This window comes from Equus asinus, chromosome 25, assembly GCF_041296235.1.
Source record: "Equus asinus isolate D_3611 breed Donkey chromosome 25, EquAss-T2T_v2, whole genome shotgun sequence".
NCBI lineage: Eukaryota > Metazoa > Chordata > Mammalia > Perissodactyla > Equidae > Equus > Equus asinus.
The window spans coordinates 13,306,386-13,325,729 of NC_091814.1; the positions used below are offsets into that span (position 1 = coordinate 13,306,386).

General features: G+C 38.0%; 1 protein-coding gene across 11 annotated transcripts in view; it reads right to left on the bottom strand.

Annotated features, from left to right (window-relative positions):
- Nucleotides 1-516: 516 nt before the first annotated feature.
- ARNT (aryl hydrocarbon receptor nuclear translocator) overlaps nucleotides 517-19,344 on the bottom strand; it is a 61,871-nt gene continuing 43,043 nt past the window's right edge. For 6 of the 11 annotated variants that reach the window (XM_014865362.3, XM_070497161.1, XM_014865363.3 and 3 more), the window contains 15 exons: nucleotides 18,998-19,100; nucleotides 17,424-17,489; nucleotides 16,934-17,019; nucleotides 14,784-14,860; nucleotides 13,761-13,895; nucleotides 11,634-11,708; nucleotides 8,748-8,899; nucleotides 6,509-6,619; nucleotides 6,279-6,351; nucleotides 6,000-6,123; nucleotides 5,711-5,813; nucleotides 5,181-5,328; nucleotides 3,898-4,060; nucleotides 3,296-3,462; nucleotides 517-2,510 (listed from right to left, as the gene is read on the bottom strand). In XM_014865362.3, coding sequence (XP_014720848.1) covers nucleotides 2,421-2,510; nucleotides 3,296-3,462; nucleotides 3,898-4,060; nucleotides 5,181-5,328; nucleotides 5,711-5,813; nucleotides 6,000-6,123; nucleotides 6,279-6,351; nucleotides 6,509-6,619; nucleotides 8,748-8,899; nucleotides 11,634-11,708; nucleotides 13,761-13,895; nucleotides 14,784-14,860; nucleotides 16,934-17,019; nucleotides 17,424-17,489; nucleotides 18,998-19,100 — 1,673 coding nt within the window. In that variant the 3' untranslated portion in view covers nucleotides 517-2,420. The remainder of the gene's footprint in view (nucleotides 2,511-3,295; nucleotides 3,463-3,897; nucleotides 4,061-5,180; nucleotides 5,329-5,710; nucleotides 5,814-5,999; nucleotides 6,124-6,278; nucleotides 6,352-6,508; nucleotides 6,620-8,747; nucleotides 8,900-11,633; nucleotides 11,709-13,760; nucleotides 13,896-14,783; nucleotides 14,861-16,933; nucleotides 17,020-17,423; nucleotides 17,490-18,997; nucleotides 19,101-19,344) is intronic. The other 5 variants (XM_070497162.1, XM_070497160.1, XM_014865364.3 and 2 more) reach the window with 1 other exon arrangement.

Here is a 19,344-nt window from a genome sequence, read left to right on the forward strand (position 1 = left end):
AATACATAGGATCTAGATTCAGTTTCCAGCTGGATTACATACACAGACCCTCAAGAACACAGGTTTATGTCTGTAGGTTTTAAGATTTGCTAATGAACTACATGGTCCTAGAGGGAAACCAGGTCCAGACCTGAATAGTTTAAATTTCCCCATCCCTAAATTCCTTTTAATCCAGAAGAGGAGGCTATGCTGGGGGAAGGAATCCAGATGTGCCCTACTGGCCTCAAGTCCCAACTCTCCCCCTCTCCCAAGGACTAGGGCAATCCCTCAACCCCCATGCCAGGGTCAGATGTCCCTGCTGATTTTACTCAGAATGAGTCAGGATCAGGAGGACAACCAAGGAAGGCTGAGTGATCCAAGCCCTATGATTCCTGATTCCTGAAATTACAGATGCACTGTGCTTTATGTTTGTATATTTGGAGCTCAAGCTATGAGTTCAACTAATTGTGGGTGTTTGTTGTTTAGGAGCTGGAAAGGAATAACAAAGCCGCGATCAAGATCACACAACACAAGAAAGTTTACAAAAGGAAAAAATACTTTGTTTTAAAATCTTTGCTACATGTCATTATTTTTGCCACTGTAAGGCTCAGCACAGATGCCAGCAGTACAGAAATGGCCAAGAAGAAAAAAACAAAACAATCAAAAATAAAACCCTGAAGGAAAAGAAGAAACAAAACCCCCAGAGCATCTTCTCCCTCCCCTCCCTTTCCCCCAAATCCCTGTAACTGTACAATATTATAGTCCTGATCACATTTAAAAACAGTTGATTATTAAAAAACAAAGATTTCATTGGAAACTCAACTTTTTGGTTTCTTAAATTGTGATATAAATATGTATGTATACTGTATGTGTGCACATAGAATAAAACAATAAACTGCCCCCTTTTCCATTCCATTGCCTGGCACCAGACTGGAGACAGAAGGGAGGCCCAGTAGTGGCACTCTCTCAGCCTCTCCAAGGCCATCTGTGCTCCTCAGTCCCCTATGGCTACATTTAGTATGTCGTCTCCTTATTAAGATACTGGCCCGAGCCAATTAAAGAAAAGAAAAGGCTGATACACATGACTGTTACCTGAGGAAGGTAAAGAGAGTAGTAACCTGTATCCGCATTTATATGGCTATAGCTAATTGCGAAGTGACCCTGTCAGCATGGGAGTCCAGGCCCCATCTATCACATGGATTTATTACACTTGCACTATAAAGCAAAATCCAATCTCAAGATTGGAGAGGGAGCAAAGAGGAAAGAACTACAGGCCCAGAGAGACCTAAATCTCAGTTTCTTCCCAGACTGGATACTTGGAGTATGGGATGAAAGAGGCTACTTTGCAAGAAGGCTTGGTATTTGGTTTAAAACTCCAGCAGTGAGGAGTCTCACTGGGATTGCTAATCCAAGAAGTTGAGTTTCCATGTAGAAATAACCTCTACATAACACACAGCATATGTGATTCCGAGAGAAAAATGCAGCATTATCCTTACGGCCAAGTATAGGGTTTCTGAAAGTGTTTATCTTGCCAGCCTATTTCTGTAATGTTTGCAGATCTTCCATATAAGGTGAGAGCACCAAAAGCAGGAATGACCCAGCTTTATCACTAAATATCTTCAATGACAGACCAACCATATCAACAGAAGACTATATATTTGCTTACAGTTGCATATTGGCTGGGCATAGATGTCAAGTGCAGCAAAGACATTTATTTAAATACTCTTTGGCTGCAATACTAAGTGGAAAATACCTGGAAGATTTAACTCCTTAGGACTCTTTGAAAAACACAGACAAAGACAAAGATAAAATCTGGGACAAATTTTGCATAACTCCCTAATAGGGAGAAAGAAACAAACACAGAGACAGATGCGCGTGCGCACACACACATATACATATACATACAGACACACACACCACTCACTCACTCTTGCGTCTCTTTCCAGAGGAACTGCTCACAGGCAGCAGAAAGAGCCTATGCGCACTTTCTAAAGCCCCATATATACCTACCATGTTTCATGGTCCTCGAATATGAGGACATTTCTCCTCTCCCTGACCTTAAGTCAGAATTTCTTTACAAAAACATGCCATAGTATCCAAGGCAAATAGTGGATGTCAGGTTCTCTAACCTGCCCCTTGACCCTCACAGAAATCATCTCGTCACAAATTTCTGGTCAGGAGACATAAGGAAAGGCATTCTTAAACTCACTCAGCCTCAATTTTTCAAAGTGTCCCCAAAGCCTTGAGGATTCACTCCATTTCTTCTATAAATGTTATCTCAGAGAGGCAGGAAGGCAAAGGAAATGTAAGGGAAAGAGGGTACACATTAGGGGTGAGGGAAGGGACGGGAGAGGAACTTTTATTCTGTTTACAGACAGATTTGCATTTTGAAAACAAATGGTGATTTTTCTCCCCCACTCCTTATCCTCACCCCAATAGTTCTATTCTGAAAAGGAGGGAAACATAGTTAGATCAGGAAATTCTTCATTGTTGTAGCTGTTGCTCTGGTCTCCCAGCATGGACAGCATCTCCTAATAAGAGAAAAAGAGTAAGTTTGTCATACACCTTGATCCCTCACATTTATGGAGCTCCCTCCCAACATTCTCCTGAGCCATCATCCCCAGCCCCAGAGGTTCTGCTGTGTTGAATTCTCTTAGCCTTTCTTCCTCCCAGCAACTCTGACTCCTTTAGCTTGACAACCTTTTTTCCTAGTCTCCTGTCTGTCTTCCTCCTACAGTTCTACATTTTTCCTCTTCACTAATCCTCAATATTTTCAAAGCAAGAAAAATCTGCTTGCCACATTTCATATAACCTCCCATAGACACACTGTATATGGAGTATCTCTTATCCTATTTGTTTTCCACCAAAATATGTTTTGCATTGTTTCAACCTGTGTTTTAAACTAGCTCTTCCTTTATCCTACCTAAGATTACTCCATTCATTCTTGAGATCCCCTCAGGATTTGTATAAATCAACCTTTATAGCTATAATCAGTATGTTTATACTCAAGCTACTGTGAAGTGGGATGTGGTTCTCCTTGAATTGGATAAAAGTACTTTCTTTGGCATCTTCACACAGCCTCGTGTCACTAACCACGGTCTGGTTAAAGGTTGTCTATCACACTAAGTTCACAATCTTTCCAATTAATGACATTTATTCCTACATGTCCCTACTCTGTCTCTCCCACATACCCCTCCCCAGCCTCCCTGCCCCAATCGAACACCTCAATCCATGCATGCTTCCTTCTCTGTCTCTCCTCCCTGACCCTTCCTCTCCTCCTAGTTTCTGGTTTTCTGAAATCTTTTCACCCTCTCACCTGGAAGACCTCAGGCTGGCCAGGTGGTTGTGCTGATGGCTGTTGAACATGTTGCTCATTAGAACTTGAACGATGATGAGGCTGCTGGCCCTGCCACTGGGGCCAGACACTCACACCCTCTGCTGTCCGTGTCTGGAACTGTCCTGCAGTCTGTCCAGTCTCAGGTGCTGGAAAGAGAGCAAGGAAGAATAAACAACTTCAATCTACTAACCCCACTGGAGAGGAGAAACACACATATAAGTACATGCAAGCATTAATTTTACTTAGATACCTTCTGCCCTTCTCTCTGCCAATTAATGCCTCTTGTATTTCAAAACCCAGGCCCAAATTAATTTTTCTTCTCTAGGTAGCCTTTGAAGAGTCCTTTGCTCATTTAGGTTACATTTGCATATTATTAAACTTCTAATACGTTGCATGCTTTTTGTTATATGTGCTAAAGTCTTTTTCATGTGGATAGGTTTTAAATTCCAAATGGACTGTCACCTTGCACTTCCCCATAATTAGGTTAGTGCACCCAGGACGCAAGCAAACCATTTTAACTATCAAACCTTTTCTCTTTAGTGCTGTGATTTTCCTGCTACCCTCCTTCTATCTAAACTCACCAAAGTTGGATCCCCGATTGGTGAGACTAGGGTAGGCAGCAGCACCAGGGGAGGCAGTGGACGCACCAGGGAGGGACATGGGGCTGAAGGAGGATGCAGTCTGAAAGTTGCCCACACCAAATTGGGAAGAGCGAGTCTTGGCTGTAGCCTGGGTAGCCACCTGCTAAAAGAGAGAAATGGATAGAGAACAATACATGGAACATTAACATTACCATACATACCATTCTTATGAGAGTCAACCCTTTGTCAATCACTGGATTCTGAGCCAAGCTCATCACTTAATTCCTATTGTATATTCCTTCTAATTAACTCCCAATCTCCCTCGACACTATTTCTAGGTAGTTGTGATAAAGTGCAAAAAGCAAAGAATTATGGGATTAAAATAAGTATACATTTAGAGTTGTGAGAATTAAATGAAAATGATTTAAATGAAAGCATTTTATAAACTGTAAAGTTATAAAAACTAGAGGCATTAATAACAGTACAGTACTACATAAGGAGAAAAAATACTTTGCATCATTTTATTATTCAGTCTTATTGCATTCATTTGTTCTTAATGGTGTCCTTTTTTTTGGTAACTAAACATTTCCCTCACCATAAGAGTAATGCATATGCACTTGGAATATTTGGAAAGTAAAGGAAAAAAAAGAAAATCATTTATAATTCTATCACCAAAGACCCATGGTTAACATTTTTGATAATTTCTTCCAGTTTTTATTTTCCTATGGATTTTTTATACAATTGAGATCATACAGCATATAACAATCCTGAAGCCTACTTTTGTTTTTGTTTTTTCATTTAAAATATCACTTATGCAATATAAGCATACATTAATATATGAAAGAATATTAGCTTTAGGCTTAACATACATAAACACATAGAGCTTATAAGGATTTTTCAACACTTTTTTTTTAAACAGACATCAGTCTCTGTGTAAATTAGTAATTAACTTTCTCCTTTGTTCTTATATTTTGTAGCACTAACCAAAGTGGACACTTCTTAGAATTTACCTCAAAACTAATCTGAAAAATCAAATCTGTTCAAGAAGTTCCGTGTGAGAAATTCTGATTTAAAGTAAATATGTGAAAAACCACAGACTCTGAGATTTTTGGATTATCTATGGTTTTTAATTATTTAGCTATTCCCAATAAAGATAAAAATTGGAAGGTAGGGGTGGGGATTGACGAGAAGATATCTATGGTAGACAATGATAATTTTATATATGGAAAGAAACCTAACCAAACAAAACTGTACACAGGGGACAGAGAAATGAAAAGCTTTACCTGGGCAGAGAAGCCTGGGCGGGTGCTAGGGGTCCAAGTTGGGGTTGCTCCCTGGGTGGGGTTGGAGTGACGGGAAATCTGGGCCAACATCTGCCCTGCAGAAGCTGATGGCTGGACGATGGTTACAGAAGGGGCCAGACCACTATTTCTAGGAGTGAACAAACAGTGAGGTAAAGGATTAAAAGGATGGGTGTACCACAGAATCTGGGAATTGCAGGACAATCTAGCACTATCCCTAGATTCCCCTGACTTCCCTAAGGTTAAGGAAAACTTGATAACAGAATTTAGAAAAGACAAGAAAGACTGACAGTCACACACTGATCAAGACACACAGAGATAAAACGCAGAACATGGCAATAGGACAGGTGCAAAAAATAGCAGGAAGAAAAGCAGCTTGCCTCATCCTAGGCCCTACAAGTTCCACTGCTTTGTCTGAAAAGACCAGAGAAAGCTAGGGAAGAATAAAACCTGGATTCAGCAACTGAATCTTTCAGTTGCCCTATAAAGCAACATACACATATGGGGCTCACCTGAAATTCTCTGCCGGCCTGGGGGTAGGAGGGAATGTGTTGCCCTGGGAGAATAGCTGTTGGGTGGCAGGGACAGTGCTGGAGGAGATGCCTTTACTCTGATCTGTGGACCAAAAGGAGTGGGGGGAGGGCCAGTCAAGGGGCTGTAGTATATTAGTTCAGCAAGTTCCTGTTTATTCATAAGGTATTATAATTAAGTGGAAATATGTTGGAAGACTACTGACTGGGCAGCAGCAGGTCCATCAGTAAATGATCAAAATGAGAATTTAAAAGGAAAACGAAAACATACCTGCATTGATGTTGGAGTAGATTTCTGAAAATCTTGGGTCTCTATCCTGGGCAAATAGACCATCTGACTTCTCCAGGGGTTTGCTGTGTTCTGGCCCTGTGGTTGTCACAGGCTGAACAGAAACCTGTGGAATACAATGATAAAAATAACCATGAAAGGTTTAATATGACAGTTCAATAACCTCTAAATTCATATAAAGATACACATACACTCTAACTGGCACTGGGGGACATTTCTTAAGGAAATGCTCACTGTCCTCTTCAAAGAAGACACACTAACCTGGGAATGATTGTAGCTGGCCAGTCCATCTCGTCCTGGTACCACCTCCAACTCCGTTTGCTGTTGCTGCTGCCTATATGTTAAAGGCCAGTGAGGAGAGAAATAGGAAAAAAGATTCTAAAAAAGAATCTTAAAAGGCGCTTAAAGACATAAACAAACAAAGAGGATTGCAGACGGCCACCCCCTAGGCTAGTCACTGCTCAATAAATGTTTCTTCCATCATTTCTCACCTGGGTGCCAGCTGCCCTGTGCCCATCTCCAGGGGTAAATTAGCTGAGGGACCTAGCTGTGGCCTCTGGATTGTGCTGGACAGTGTAGGCCGTGGTTCCTGGCTGGAGTTCCTGGGAAAATGGAGAGTAGACAGAACAGAGAAAAAAAAGTATCTGACTCTATTTGTACATAAAGTTCCATAGACTCACCTGTAGGTGGGGCAATCACTAATAAATTCCTTTCAAGTCCAATCCTACAGGTAACCTATAACTTCAGATTCAGCAAATCATTCACTAGGGACAACATGGTACAAATAGAAACTATGTCCTCTGGCATAAGAGTTTATCCTGTTTGGGTTCTAACTCCTTCTAGTTATTCAATACCTAGTTGTTGGGATATGTGTATGTGTGTATATTTATATATTGTGTTCAAAAAAAGTGTAAGTAAAAATCTGAAAGTACATACACTGAAACATTAAGAAAGGCTATTTCTGGATAATGAGTATTTTTTTCCTCCTCTTTAAGTGTTTTCAATACTTCCCAAATTTTCTATAAAGAACATTCGTTAAAAATAAAATATTAAGAATTAATTAAAATTAATTTTGGTGGAAAACTGTTTGTAAACATGAAGAAAGCCATTACTGCCAGAAACAAGTTCTTAAAAAGACTTAAAAATTTCAAAATTTAAACAAAATGGAAACACAAAACTATAGTTACTCTGTAATCTAAAGATGCAAAAACAAAAAAAAACCTACAATGATCCTGATCATATACCTGAGTCCTAAGCTACTAAAAATTTCTAATTCAATCCACTGTTATACTAAGTTAATTAGCAAAGAATTAAACTTTACAAGCCCTAAAAATTGAACTGGAGGATACAGACTCAATGTTGTCACCAGGTATTACTTTCATCTGCTAATTATTTATAATCAGATCTTCAAAAGGTGGGTTCAAAGCCAATTCTACACAGATAAAATGGAAAAGGAACTTGACAACTGATACTAAGATGGGTACAATAAAAGACAAAGAATGTGGAGACAGTGGAACCCTCATACATTGCCGATGGGAATATGAAATGCTACAGCAGATTTGGAAAATAGTTTAGCAATTCCTCAAAAGATTAAACACAGAGTTACCATGTGACCCTGCAACTCCACTCCCAGGTATATACCCAAGAGAACAAAAACATAACCACACAAAAACTAGTATGCAAACATTCAGAGCAGAATTCTTAATAGCCAAAAAATGGAAACAATTCAATGTCTATCAACGGATGAACGGATAAACAAAATGTAGTATCTCCATACAAAGAAGTATTATTTAGCAATAAAAAGAAATGAAGTACAGACACATGCTACAACATGGATGATCCTTAAAATATTATACTAAGTGAAAGAGGCCAGTCATAAAGGAATCACATATTGTATGATTCCATTTATATGAAATGCCTAGAATAGGCAAATTTAGAGAGACAGAAAGTAGACTAGCTGTATAGGGCTTGAGCGGAGGGATGACAGTTAATGAGGATTTCTTAAAGCGGAATGAGCATGTACTGAAATTATATTATGGTAATAGCTGCACAACCTTGTGATATACTAAAAAAAACTGTACACTTTAAATGGGTGAATTGTATGGTATCTGAAAACTGTTTTTTACAAAGCGGAGAGAGAAAGCTCTAAAGAAAGGAATCAAGGAATAGAGCAACAGAAACTAATGAAAGAGTGGATGTAACTATGCTCTAAAGCAAACTATGGTCCATGGGTCAAATCCAGTCCATTGCTAGTTTCTGTAAATAAGCCTCTAGACCATAGCCATCTTTGTTCATTTCGTTTGTCTAGGACTGTTTCTGTGCAACAAAAGCAGAGTTAAGTAGTTGCAATAGAGATTGCATGCCCCACCAAGCTAAGATATTTACTATCTGAATGTTTACAGAGTTTGCAGACACTTGCTTAGGAGAAAAATTCTGCAAGACAAGAGCAATAAACTGAGGTACAAAACAAAATCCTTTCTAGAAAGGGTTGAAACATAAAATTGAAATACAAACGCTTCACACCTCAGAACCTAGTCTCTAAACTATTATTTAAAATCTTATTCTACCTGGATAAACTACCCCAAATTCTAAGAAGTTGGAAGATGAGGAACTTCAAACTAATGGTATTTACTACCAGAAAAGTAGAAGAGAAGGAGGTAGCCTGACAAGGCTAAGCAGACTTGGCCCATGAGAAATCCCAACACTGGAAAAGGCCTTTATGGTACATACTTCACATTGGTGTTGGTACAGATGATGTACTCAATTTCATCTGAGTAAGGGTTCTGGAAAGTAAAGGAGCTGGTTCTCATCCAGAGCCATTCTCGGTTCTTAGACCGGAACCGGAACATGACAGACAGCACCTGGCCTTTTAACTTCACCACCTGAAAAAGTTTTCATGCTATCAGTGAAACCCATAAGAAATTCTCTTTAGAAAAGTTTTTTTTAAATTTCCCATTTCTACAACTCTAAGATTCTTGTGTCACCATCCCTGAAGTACCAGTCTCTTTCAATGTTACTAATCAAAGCATGATGAGGAGTGAAACCTAAGTGACTAAATAATGAGGAGGTATATTTATCATGTTTCTTCCCAGAGTCCCAAGCTATCTGACCACTTTAATCAAAGTCAAAAAGGAGTAGCAATTACTTCCAGGAGAGAAAAGACTGTTTCTCCACTTCCCTTGGAAATTTCCTTAAAGATATGCTGATATAGCTTTACAAGTCTGTACTAGAAATTTGTAAGTTTAATAACACTGAATATAACTTACACATTGCTCCTTAATCCTAGCTTTTTCTCCCAAACCTGAGAATTTCTGTTTTCACAGCACCTGTGGAGGTTTCTATAAATAAAACTAAGTTGGCTTGTCTTGTTTTGCTTTTGTTTTTTTTTGGGGGGGGGGGGGTTGTGCTTTTTCTCCCCAAATCCCCCCAGTACATAGATGTCTATTTTAGTTGTGGGTCCTTCTGGTTGTGCTATGTGGGATGCTGCCTCAACGTGGCCTGATGAGTGGTGCTATGTCCACGCCCAGGATTCGAATCAGCAAAACCCTAGGCCACCAAAGCGGAGCACACGAACTTAACCCTTCGGCCACAGGGCCGGCCCCTGCTTTTCTTTTTAAAAAGAAAGTTATTTTAGATTATTTTAGTTTCTAGTCTCATGGAATAGAAAATAATCTTTTGACTCTCCCTCTCTAACAATAATAAAATAATATTAGCAGCTAACATTTATGTCAAGCACTGGGCTATGTGCTTTTTATTTTTTTTAAGAAAATCAATGTTTACTTAACATGACCAAAAAAATGAGATGTGAACATCTGCATTTAAACCATGGTAAGTAGCTTTTAACACGCATGCTCTGTACAATATGTACACAATAAACATAATTACATTTGTACACAAACTAAGTACTGGATTTGAAAACCTGCTTATTGCTGGACATATATATTCCAATGAAGTATAAACTCAAGTGCTTCAAGATGCCTACACCTTAAATTGTTTTTTAAGAAACAGTAAGTGATAACATTTGTGTTTTAAGCTGACACGAGTGTGGCAGTAACTAACTGCTGATGTAACAATCTGAGAATTATAGCAGAAAATGGGACATTTTCATTTTCATTCAGCAATAATAAAATGGCACATTCTAAATATATATATAGGGGCCAGCCTCATGGCTGAGTGGTTAAGTTCGCGTGCTCCACTTTGGAGGCCCAGGGTTTCACTGGTTCGGATCCTGGGTGCAGACATGGCACTGTTCGTCAGGCCACACTGAGGCAGCATCCACATGCCACAACTAGAGTGACCCACAACTAAAATATAAACTATATACTGGGGGATTGGGGAAGAAAAAGCAGGGAAAAAAAGAAGATTGGCAACAGTTGTTATCTCAGGTGCCAATCTTTAAAAAAATTAAAAATTAAAAAAAATATATATATATAAAACTTTTACAAATGAAGTGTGAAACAAAGCACTGTAGTAACCAAAATGGGGGGATAAAGTGGGAAAACAAGCTTTGTTGAAAATAACTAAATTTATGTAATGAAAAGCAAGCAAAAAAAAAATCCATCTAGACTTAAGAAACATCAAAATCTGGAAATCAGCAATTACGTAAGCGGTTGTTGACCGCACATTAAAAAGCACCTTTACTTATGTACTCTAAAGTCATAGCAGCAACTGATGTCAGAATAATAACCTTGAGATTATGTAGAGTATATATGAGCCATTAAAGCTGTTTTGAAATAGCCATTTCCCAGAAGTAATAAAATGACACTCTGTGGCCAAAAGCATCAGAACTATAAATTTCATGAGTTTAAAATATCCTGTACAATATCTTGTCACACTGCCAACGGTCTACGTCCTTAGCTTTCAATGGTTTCAACAGAAGTCAGAATAGTTTTTCTGAGACAACACACACACAAAATATGATTCTCCTGTGAGCTACAGCTGAGTGGATGGAAGTGGTGATGCTGAGGACTTAGGACACAGGGAGAGACTTTTCACTGCCATTGTCTGATTTCCTCTACAAGTTGGGCTATGTGCTTTAAATGCATTACCTTATTTAATCTTCCCAAGTATCTTCTAAAGTACTATTATTATAACCATTGTATCAGTAAGGACACCTGTGAGGCTTAAAGAGGAAAATTAACTAGTCTAATATAAAGGAAGAACTGCTAGCTAAAGCCAAGTCTGTCCTGAAATTAAATTCACCAGACATTTTCAGGATTTAGGGCCTGAAAATTATAATTAAGAGTCAGCTTAAAATTAAGAATCAACTCTCACCTATCTATAAAAGAACTGTGAAATGAGTTTTTCTACTACTATCCACAGTTCAGTGAAGCCTAGAATATTTTAAATACTTTAAAGACAGCCCCTTGGATACAGCTAGTTGGACACAAAACAGTGAGCAGCCAAAGCCAAACGGAAGTACCTTGGACATTATCCATAGCTTCAAAGTACTGGTCCTTTTCTGTTCCTTAAAAATACAGGTTAAGTACTAAAGAATGTAAAACGTAGTGTCTGCCACAGTACTCAATCAGTGGTCAATAAGTATTTGTGGAATGAATGTGCTAATAGATACTAGATAAAAATATTATTTCGACCCAAACTAGGGAAAAAAGTTACCTGTTGGAAGCTGTCTCTTAGAAGCTGCTGGTCTTCAGGGTGACAGAATTCTACAATATTCTTTCCTAAGAGTTCCTAAAAGCGAAAAAGAAGAGTAAGATTGACACTTCTATGATCATCTAACTTTCCTGGCCCATCAGCCGAGGACTTGGACTTTATTTCTCCTGTCTTTACCCTAGGATTATAGATAAGTGTGGAGGTAAAAAAAAAAAAACAAAAGAAACAAAAGAAGATGCAATCTGCTAAGCAACTGGCCTCTAGAGCATTTTTCTTTTTCAGAATATAATACATTTATTTTAAATAACTGCATTTTTCACAGATTTGAGGTATAATTTACATATATATAATTCACTCATTCTAAGTGAACAATTTGATGATCTCTATTTATTTGAACAGTTGTGCAACTATTACTACAGCCCAGTTTTAGAACATGTCCACTGCTCTGCAAAGTTCTCCTGAGCCTGTTTGTAGTCAATCCCTGTTCCCAACCCCCTAGCCAACCATTGATCTGCTTTCTGCTTCTTTAGTATTGCCTTTTCTAGAAATTTCATATAAATGGAATCATATACAATATGCAGCCTTTTGGACCTGTCTTCTTTCATTTAACATAATATTCTTGAAGTTCATCTATGGTGTTGCATGTATCAATGGTATATTCCTTTTCATTGCTCAGCAGTATTCTCATATGAATATACCAGTTTGTGTATCCATTCACTAGTTCATGGACATTTAGACTATTTCTACTTTTGGGCCATTATGAGTAATACAGCTATGAACATTTGTATATAAATCTTTGTGTGAACATATGTTTTCATTTCTCTTGGATAAACACCTAGGAGAACTGCTAGGTTGTATGGTAAGTTATATATTTAACTTTTTAGGAAACTGCCAAAATGTTTTTCCAAAGTGGCTATACCATTTTACATGTCTGCCAACAATGTATGAAGGTTTCAGTTTCTCCACATTCTTGCTAACACTTTTTGATTACAGCCATTCTAGTGGGCATATATTGGTATCTCATTGTGGTTTTAATTTGCACTTTCCTAATGACTAATAATGATGAGCATCTTTTTCTTTGCCATTCATATTTCTTCTTTGGTGAAATGTCTATTCAAATCTTGTGCCCCTTTTTACTGGCTGTTTATCTTAGAGAGTTATAAGAGTTCTTTATATATTCTGGACACAAATTCTTTTTCAGATATATGATTTGCGAATATTTTCTCCCAGTGTGTGGCTGGTCTTTTCACTTTCTTAATACCGTCCTTTTAAGAGGCAAATTTTGATGCAATCCAATTTACCATTTTTTTCTTTTGTAAATCATGCTTTTAGTGTCATATAAGAAATCTTTGTCTAATTCAAGATCACAAAGATTTTCTCCAAGAAGTTTTATAACTTTAGCTCTTACATATTCACATCTTTAAGTTGATTTTTGGGTATGGTGTGAGTTAAGAGTCTAAATTCTTTTTTTTTTTTTTTTCATATGGATATCCAATTTTTCCATCACCATTTGTTGGAAAGACTTCTTTTCCCCACTGAACGGTCTTGGCATCTTTGTTGAAAATCAATTGACCATAAATGTGAGCAGAGACTCTATTCTGGTCCACTGATCATGTATCTATCTTTACACCAATACCACGCTGTCTTCATAATAACAGCTTCATAAGAGGTATTGAATCAAGTAGCATTAAGTCCTCTAACGTTCTTCTTCTTCTTCAAGACCTGTTTTTCACTAACTTCTTCACACAGCCAGAGCCAGAAGTCCCTCCTGGCCATTATAGTTTTGAAAGTTTATACGATGACTTATTTCTCAACTTGGGTATAGTTACCCAGTCTGCTGAATGAGCAATCTAAATAAAATCTGCATTAACATCAATAATAAAAATAAATAAATATTTGTACCTGCTGTTCCCACTTAATTTCACAAGCCATATTTTTCTAGATCAGATGATAACCTTAGCAGGAAGCTGAGAATAAATTTAGCTATTGATAGAATAAGATCATCTCCTTTTCTGAGCTGGGGCTGACATGTTTTGGCTATCTCTGGAATTACATGATTAAATAATCTCAGCAGAGCCACAGGAAAACAGAGGCCTAAGTATCAGTGGTGTAACAGCTCCAGCTCTTCACCTGTGGTTGGTAGCCAACAGTAGCCACACAGCGGTGATCTACAAAAGTGAAGATTCCCTCAATGTTGTGTCGAGAGATGAACTCTGTTGGTTGACAAACATTACTCATATCTGTACAGTTGGGAGAACTAGTTACCTGAAAGAAAAGAGATAAAAATGAGATTAAAAAGACACCATTCTTTACAGATGTATTTCCTATTTCCTCATGGTCATTTGTACAGACATGAGGTTCCCAGTTTTAAGAATTTCTAGCGGGGAGGGCAAAAGGGGAGATTAGGCTCACATGTGAGGGGATGGACTATAACTAGTTTTTGGGTGGTGAACATGATGTAATCTACACAGAATTCGAAATATATTATGATGTACATCTGAAAGCTATATAATGTTATAATCCAATGTTACTGCAATTAAAAAAAATAAAATTTAAAAAAAAGAATTTTTGAACTTTCACATCTCATCTGGAAAAGAAAAAATGAAAATCACAATCAGAGAAGGCATGAGATCTAGCCGCACTCCTACACATGTACTCTTTACCAACTTTGTAAAGAAAGATGAAAATTCATTCAACCCAAAACCCACCTACTTTCATTTACCTACACTATGTTCATTATTCAGATTGGAAAATTATAGCGCCAAGTAACCACGAAACTTATCTATTTTTATGAGAAAAATCAAAATAATTTCACTTCTCTATTGTTAGTCATGTAATGATAAAATGAAAAGATCTCTCTTCTTTTGCATAGGAGCAAAAGAAATTAGTTGGAAATAGAAAAGTCAGCCCTGTAAAGGTAAAAATATGAAAGATAACCAGAAAAGATCTGCCTCCCTCTCATCCTCTTCAGCTTCTGCTAAATCCAAGAGAAGTAATGTTAACCACAAATGCCATATTCCTTCAAATATTTGCAATTTTATACAATTCTTCACTTGTACTCAGAGAATAAAAGAAAAGTAACACAAACAAGTCCTGAAGGAGATTTGTTCTCATTGAAAAGGGATGATATGGGTGTGGAAAATTCACACTTGCCTGCAGTCTGCCAATGGCCACTAGGCAAAACTTGCTCCCCTGGCCAGCCTCTGGGTCATCATCTGGGAGGGAGACACCTTCAGGAAGGTGAAGTTAAAAGGTTAAATAGGGATCTCAAACTGAACTGCCTTAAAAAATCAGATAGGTAAATATTTAAAATACATGTAAGTATGAAGAGGCTAGGTACAAAACAATAGAGAGTGCTAAAAGATAAAAATAAAAGTAAATAACTACATAGAATTTACCATACATGCCAGGTACTGTTTTAAGTATTTTTATATATATTAATTCATATATTTTACCCATATCAATTGTGATAAAGTACAGAGTACCGGTCCCACCTGAAGTATTCTAAAAAACTATGCTGGCCAAACTAAACACAGGTGAAGACAGCCATTCATTCTATGACTATATCATAGGCAGAGAACAGACATCGTGCCCAACCTGTGACTTTTTTTGTTTTCCCCCTCCCCAAAGCCCCAGTAAACAGTTGTATATATCCTAGTTGTAAGTCATTCTAGTTCTTCTAGGCCCCCACCACAGCATGGCAACTGACAGACGGGTGGTGTGGTTACGTGACCGGGAAGTGAACCCGGGCCACCAAAGCAGTTAGTGCAGAACTTAAATCACTAGACCATCAGGGCTGGTTGTACCAGTGACTTTTAAAATAAGCAAACCACCAAAATTTCAATTAAATCAAACACCAATCGTTATTTATGTCCTTTGGAAAAGAGGGAAGCTAATGTTTCAATGTTTTATGAGGAAAGGGAAGAAGACTGTATTTTCTCTCTACTCTTTGCATAGTTACCTTCTTTTTACCAAGAAAAGTATTACTTCCTTGAGAACTACAAAGAAGTATGAGGAGGCCGGTCCTGTGGCCGAGTGGTTAAGTTCGTGCACTCCGCCTTTGGCGACCCAGGGTTTCACCGGTTCAGATCCTGGGCGCGGACATGGTAACACTCATCAGGCCACATTGAGGTGGCGTCCCACATGCCACAACTAAGAGGACCCACAACTAAAAATATACAACTATGTACTGGGGGGATTGGGGGAGAAAAAGCAGGGGGGAAGAAAAAGGACAGAAAAAAGAAGATCGGCAACAGTTGTTAGCTCAGGTGCCAATCTTAAAAATAAAAAAAGTATGAAAGACCATGTATTCCTTAAGTATATGGTTTATACAGTATATAAACTAAAAAGTGCAAATGTCATTACTGCTTAAAATTAACTTTCCTTGATTATATTTAAGTACCATTTATTGGGTACCTACCATATGCCAGACACTGGCCTGGGTACTTTTCTTACATTAAATCTAATCCTTACAATAATTCCATATGGCTGTATTATACAAATTATAAATGAGAAAACTGAGGTTTTTTAAATAAAGAGCAAGCAACTTAACACAAAGTTATACTGCTAGTAAAAAACAATGCCAGAATTAAATGCAGGTTTTTCCAAATCCAAAGTTTAATTTCTTAGCAAAATACACCATTACACCATCTTGCCTCTCTTTTCTCCTAGTTTCTGTCTCCCTGCACCACCCCCCACTTCCCAGTCATACCCATCCAGCAGAGAAGTAATAAAGTTGCTAACATTTGTAAATTCTGACAAACCAGTTTAAAAGGCTTATCTTCGCACCCCAATCACCTTTCTCACATTCCCTGTTTGACGTCAAGTTCTAGTAAAGCTAATTTGCTCACAACCTGAATTAAAGCCTTTGCAGAGAATATCCCCTTTATAAGTCACTACAGTTAAGCCATTTCCCTCTTCTCCCTCAAAGTCTTGCTCCTACTTTAGAAAGCTTGCTTAAATTAACCACCTTCAGTGCCAACTGTTTCTTTGCACACAAATACCTGGTGTAGAACACAGTATTCAGTATACATTATCATGAATTTGCACATTTAAAAACTACATTCTGTGACACAGCCAACATGGAATCATTTTTAAGTCTGAGTAATCCATATCCATCTCCCCAACTGGAATATAAGCTCCATAAGGGAAGGGAAGGAGTCTGCTTTTTCTTTCCTATTTTCTTACAATTTATACCAAAGTACGCTGTATATACCAGGTACACGATAAACGTTAGCTAACTTTCTCTGATCCTGTGAGGAATCCGCTGCACCAAGGGAGAAATCACTATCCAACTTCCATACCTGCTGGGGGCCATGCTTTGATGTAGCCGGTGCAGTGGACCACTACGAAGTGAGGTTCCCCATCCTTCACAGAGCCAAGTCCATTCCTAGAAGAATTACAAGCATAAGGAGAAAACCTACCCAGTACCACTTCAAAGGCAATGCTGGCTTACCACCTTTAACTTTAGGCTCCTGGGTGTTTAGAAAACAAGATAACTGTACTTGCACCTTTCCCACCCAAAAGTGACCACCATATTTTTCTCCCTTGCCAAAGTAATGCAAATAAAAGGTACTGCAAGAGGAAGAAAGTAGGTAAAGTGACAAGGCAACTTCCTTAAACAGGATGAGCAAAAGAAGCTTTAGAAAATACTGCCAGAAAAAAAAGTAACTGGGAGGTGAGGGATGAGAGTGAGGGTTGCTCAAGGAAGTACTACAGTAAAATAGTCGAAGAAGTGACGATCTTCACAGGAACTTGGCCATCCCTTTGGTTTTTCAGTGCCTAGGATCTCACCTGCATCTGTTCCTCACAAAGCTCAGTCTGTTCATGGAGACTGGGTCCACAGAGCTATTGCCACACCTGTTTCAATGAACAGAGAGATTAAAAGCAATTAAGCTGCGCTATTAAAGTACTTATCTGTTAACTGCCAGATGATAGACTCTGGATACAACTAGACAAAGAAAACTGGTAACAATGCTCCTAACAAGGAGGGATGGAGAAGTCAAGTTTGGTATTTCTAAAACTTATGACTGTCCTAGAATTTGAAGTCAAAATGTTCCACATGCTCTTCAAATGCAGAGATTCTCTACATTAGGGATCAATATGCTTTTTCTCTAAAAGACTAGACAGTAAGTATTTTCAGCTTTGTGGGCCACACAATCTGTTCCAACTAGTCAACTCTGCCATTATAGCATGAAAGCAGCCACAGACAATATGTAAACAAATGGGGATGGCTATGTTTCAATAAAACCTTATTTACAAATAAAGAATTGTGGTTTGCTGACTCCAGCTCTATACTGTAAGCCAATCTATTTGCTACATTTTGTTACTATTTATCTTTCTCCTGCATATATCTTTGCGTTAGCCATGTCCACATATTGGGACACTCTCTCCCATCCTCTCTACTTTCCCTCTCGTTTAAAATAAAAATAATAGATAAAACTTACATAGAATTTAATATGTGCCATGTACTATTCTAAACATCTTTACATATATTTATTCATCTTATCCTCACAACTTTATAAGCTTGATATTAATATAACTCCCAATATTAGAAGATGAAATCAAAACATAAAGTAGTGATTTAATCTGCTCAAAGTCTCAGAAGATAGGAAGTGGCAAATCAGTAGTCTAGGTCTAGAAGCTACTCTAAACTACTAAGCCACGTAATATTTTGTAACTCTCCCAGGAAACCTTTCATAATGTCCTACTCATTATTTATAATAATCATCTTGTCAGTACAATGTAGTCAATTTTCATTATACAACCTGAACTTATTTTGTGATTTTAAGAGATGTCATTTCTACCTGTTGTAGAAAGTACCACAGAAAGTATCCTTTCTTCAGAATTCTAAAATATACAGTATATAATTTATAAACACTAAATACTAACCAAAAGATATAAGAAAGTCTCAAATTTCCACAAAAAATCAATGCCAAAATGGTCTGAGTATATGGATGTTGTCTTGTGATATACTGGGAAAAAATATAGGGTTTGGGGTCTGATTATGGATTAAAATAAAATCCTGTATCAGACATTATCTATGTAATCCTAGGAGGTTAATTTCTTTGCATCTGTTTTTTTCATCAGCAAAACAGTAACTATGAATTCTACCCTATAGGGCAGTTGGGGGAAATGAGATAACAGACATAAAGCACCTATCACAATGTCTGGCATAGGAGGCATTCAGTAAATGTTACTTCCTTTATCAAACACTTGATTCTGTGTTACAACCCATGTGGGTCTTGAGAGTTAAATTTACTCCAACTGGAGCTTGGATTTAAAAGTTTAACTCCTCTGACCAGACATCAAACCCTCAGCTCTTAATCCTTCCTATGTCACATCACAATCCACAGCCTGGCACCCACCTCATGCGGCAAATAAACGATCTCCTTGAGCCCATACACATCCTCATGGAAGACTGCTGACCTTCCTTTTTCACTGTTCCAGTCTTCAGATCAAGGATACGCCCTGAAGAAGAATGTGAAGAGCAGTCTAGAGTGCATGCTTGTGTGTGGTGAAGAGGGGGGAGAGGTACTTGAGGCAAAGATAAGTAACCACCCTGTTCATGTGCTCCAATCTCCTTGCTTATAACAAAATATGCCAAGCAGGGGATGGATTTTTGTCAAGCCTAAAATGCCTCAATTCCTACCAATGAATCTTACTCTTAAATTCAAAGGCAGCACTGAAAATAACCTTGCGCAAGGGAAGGTAC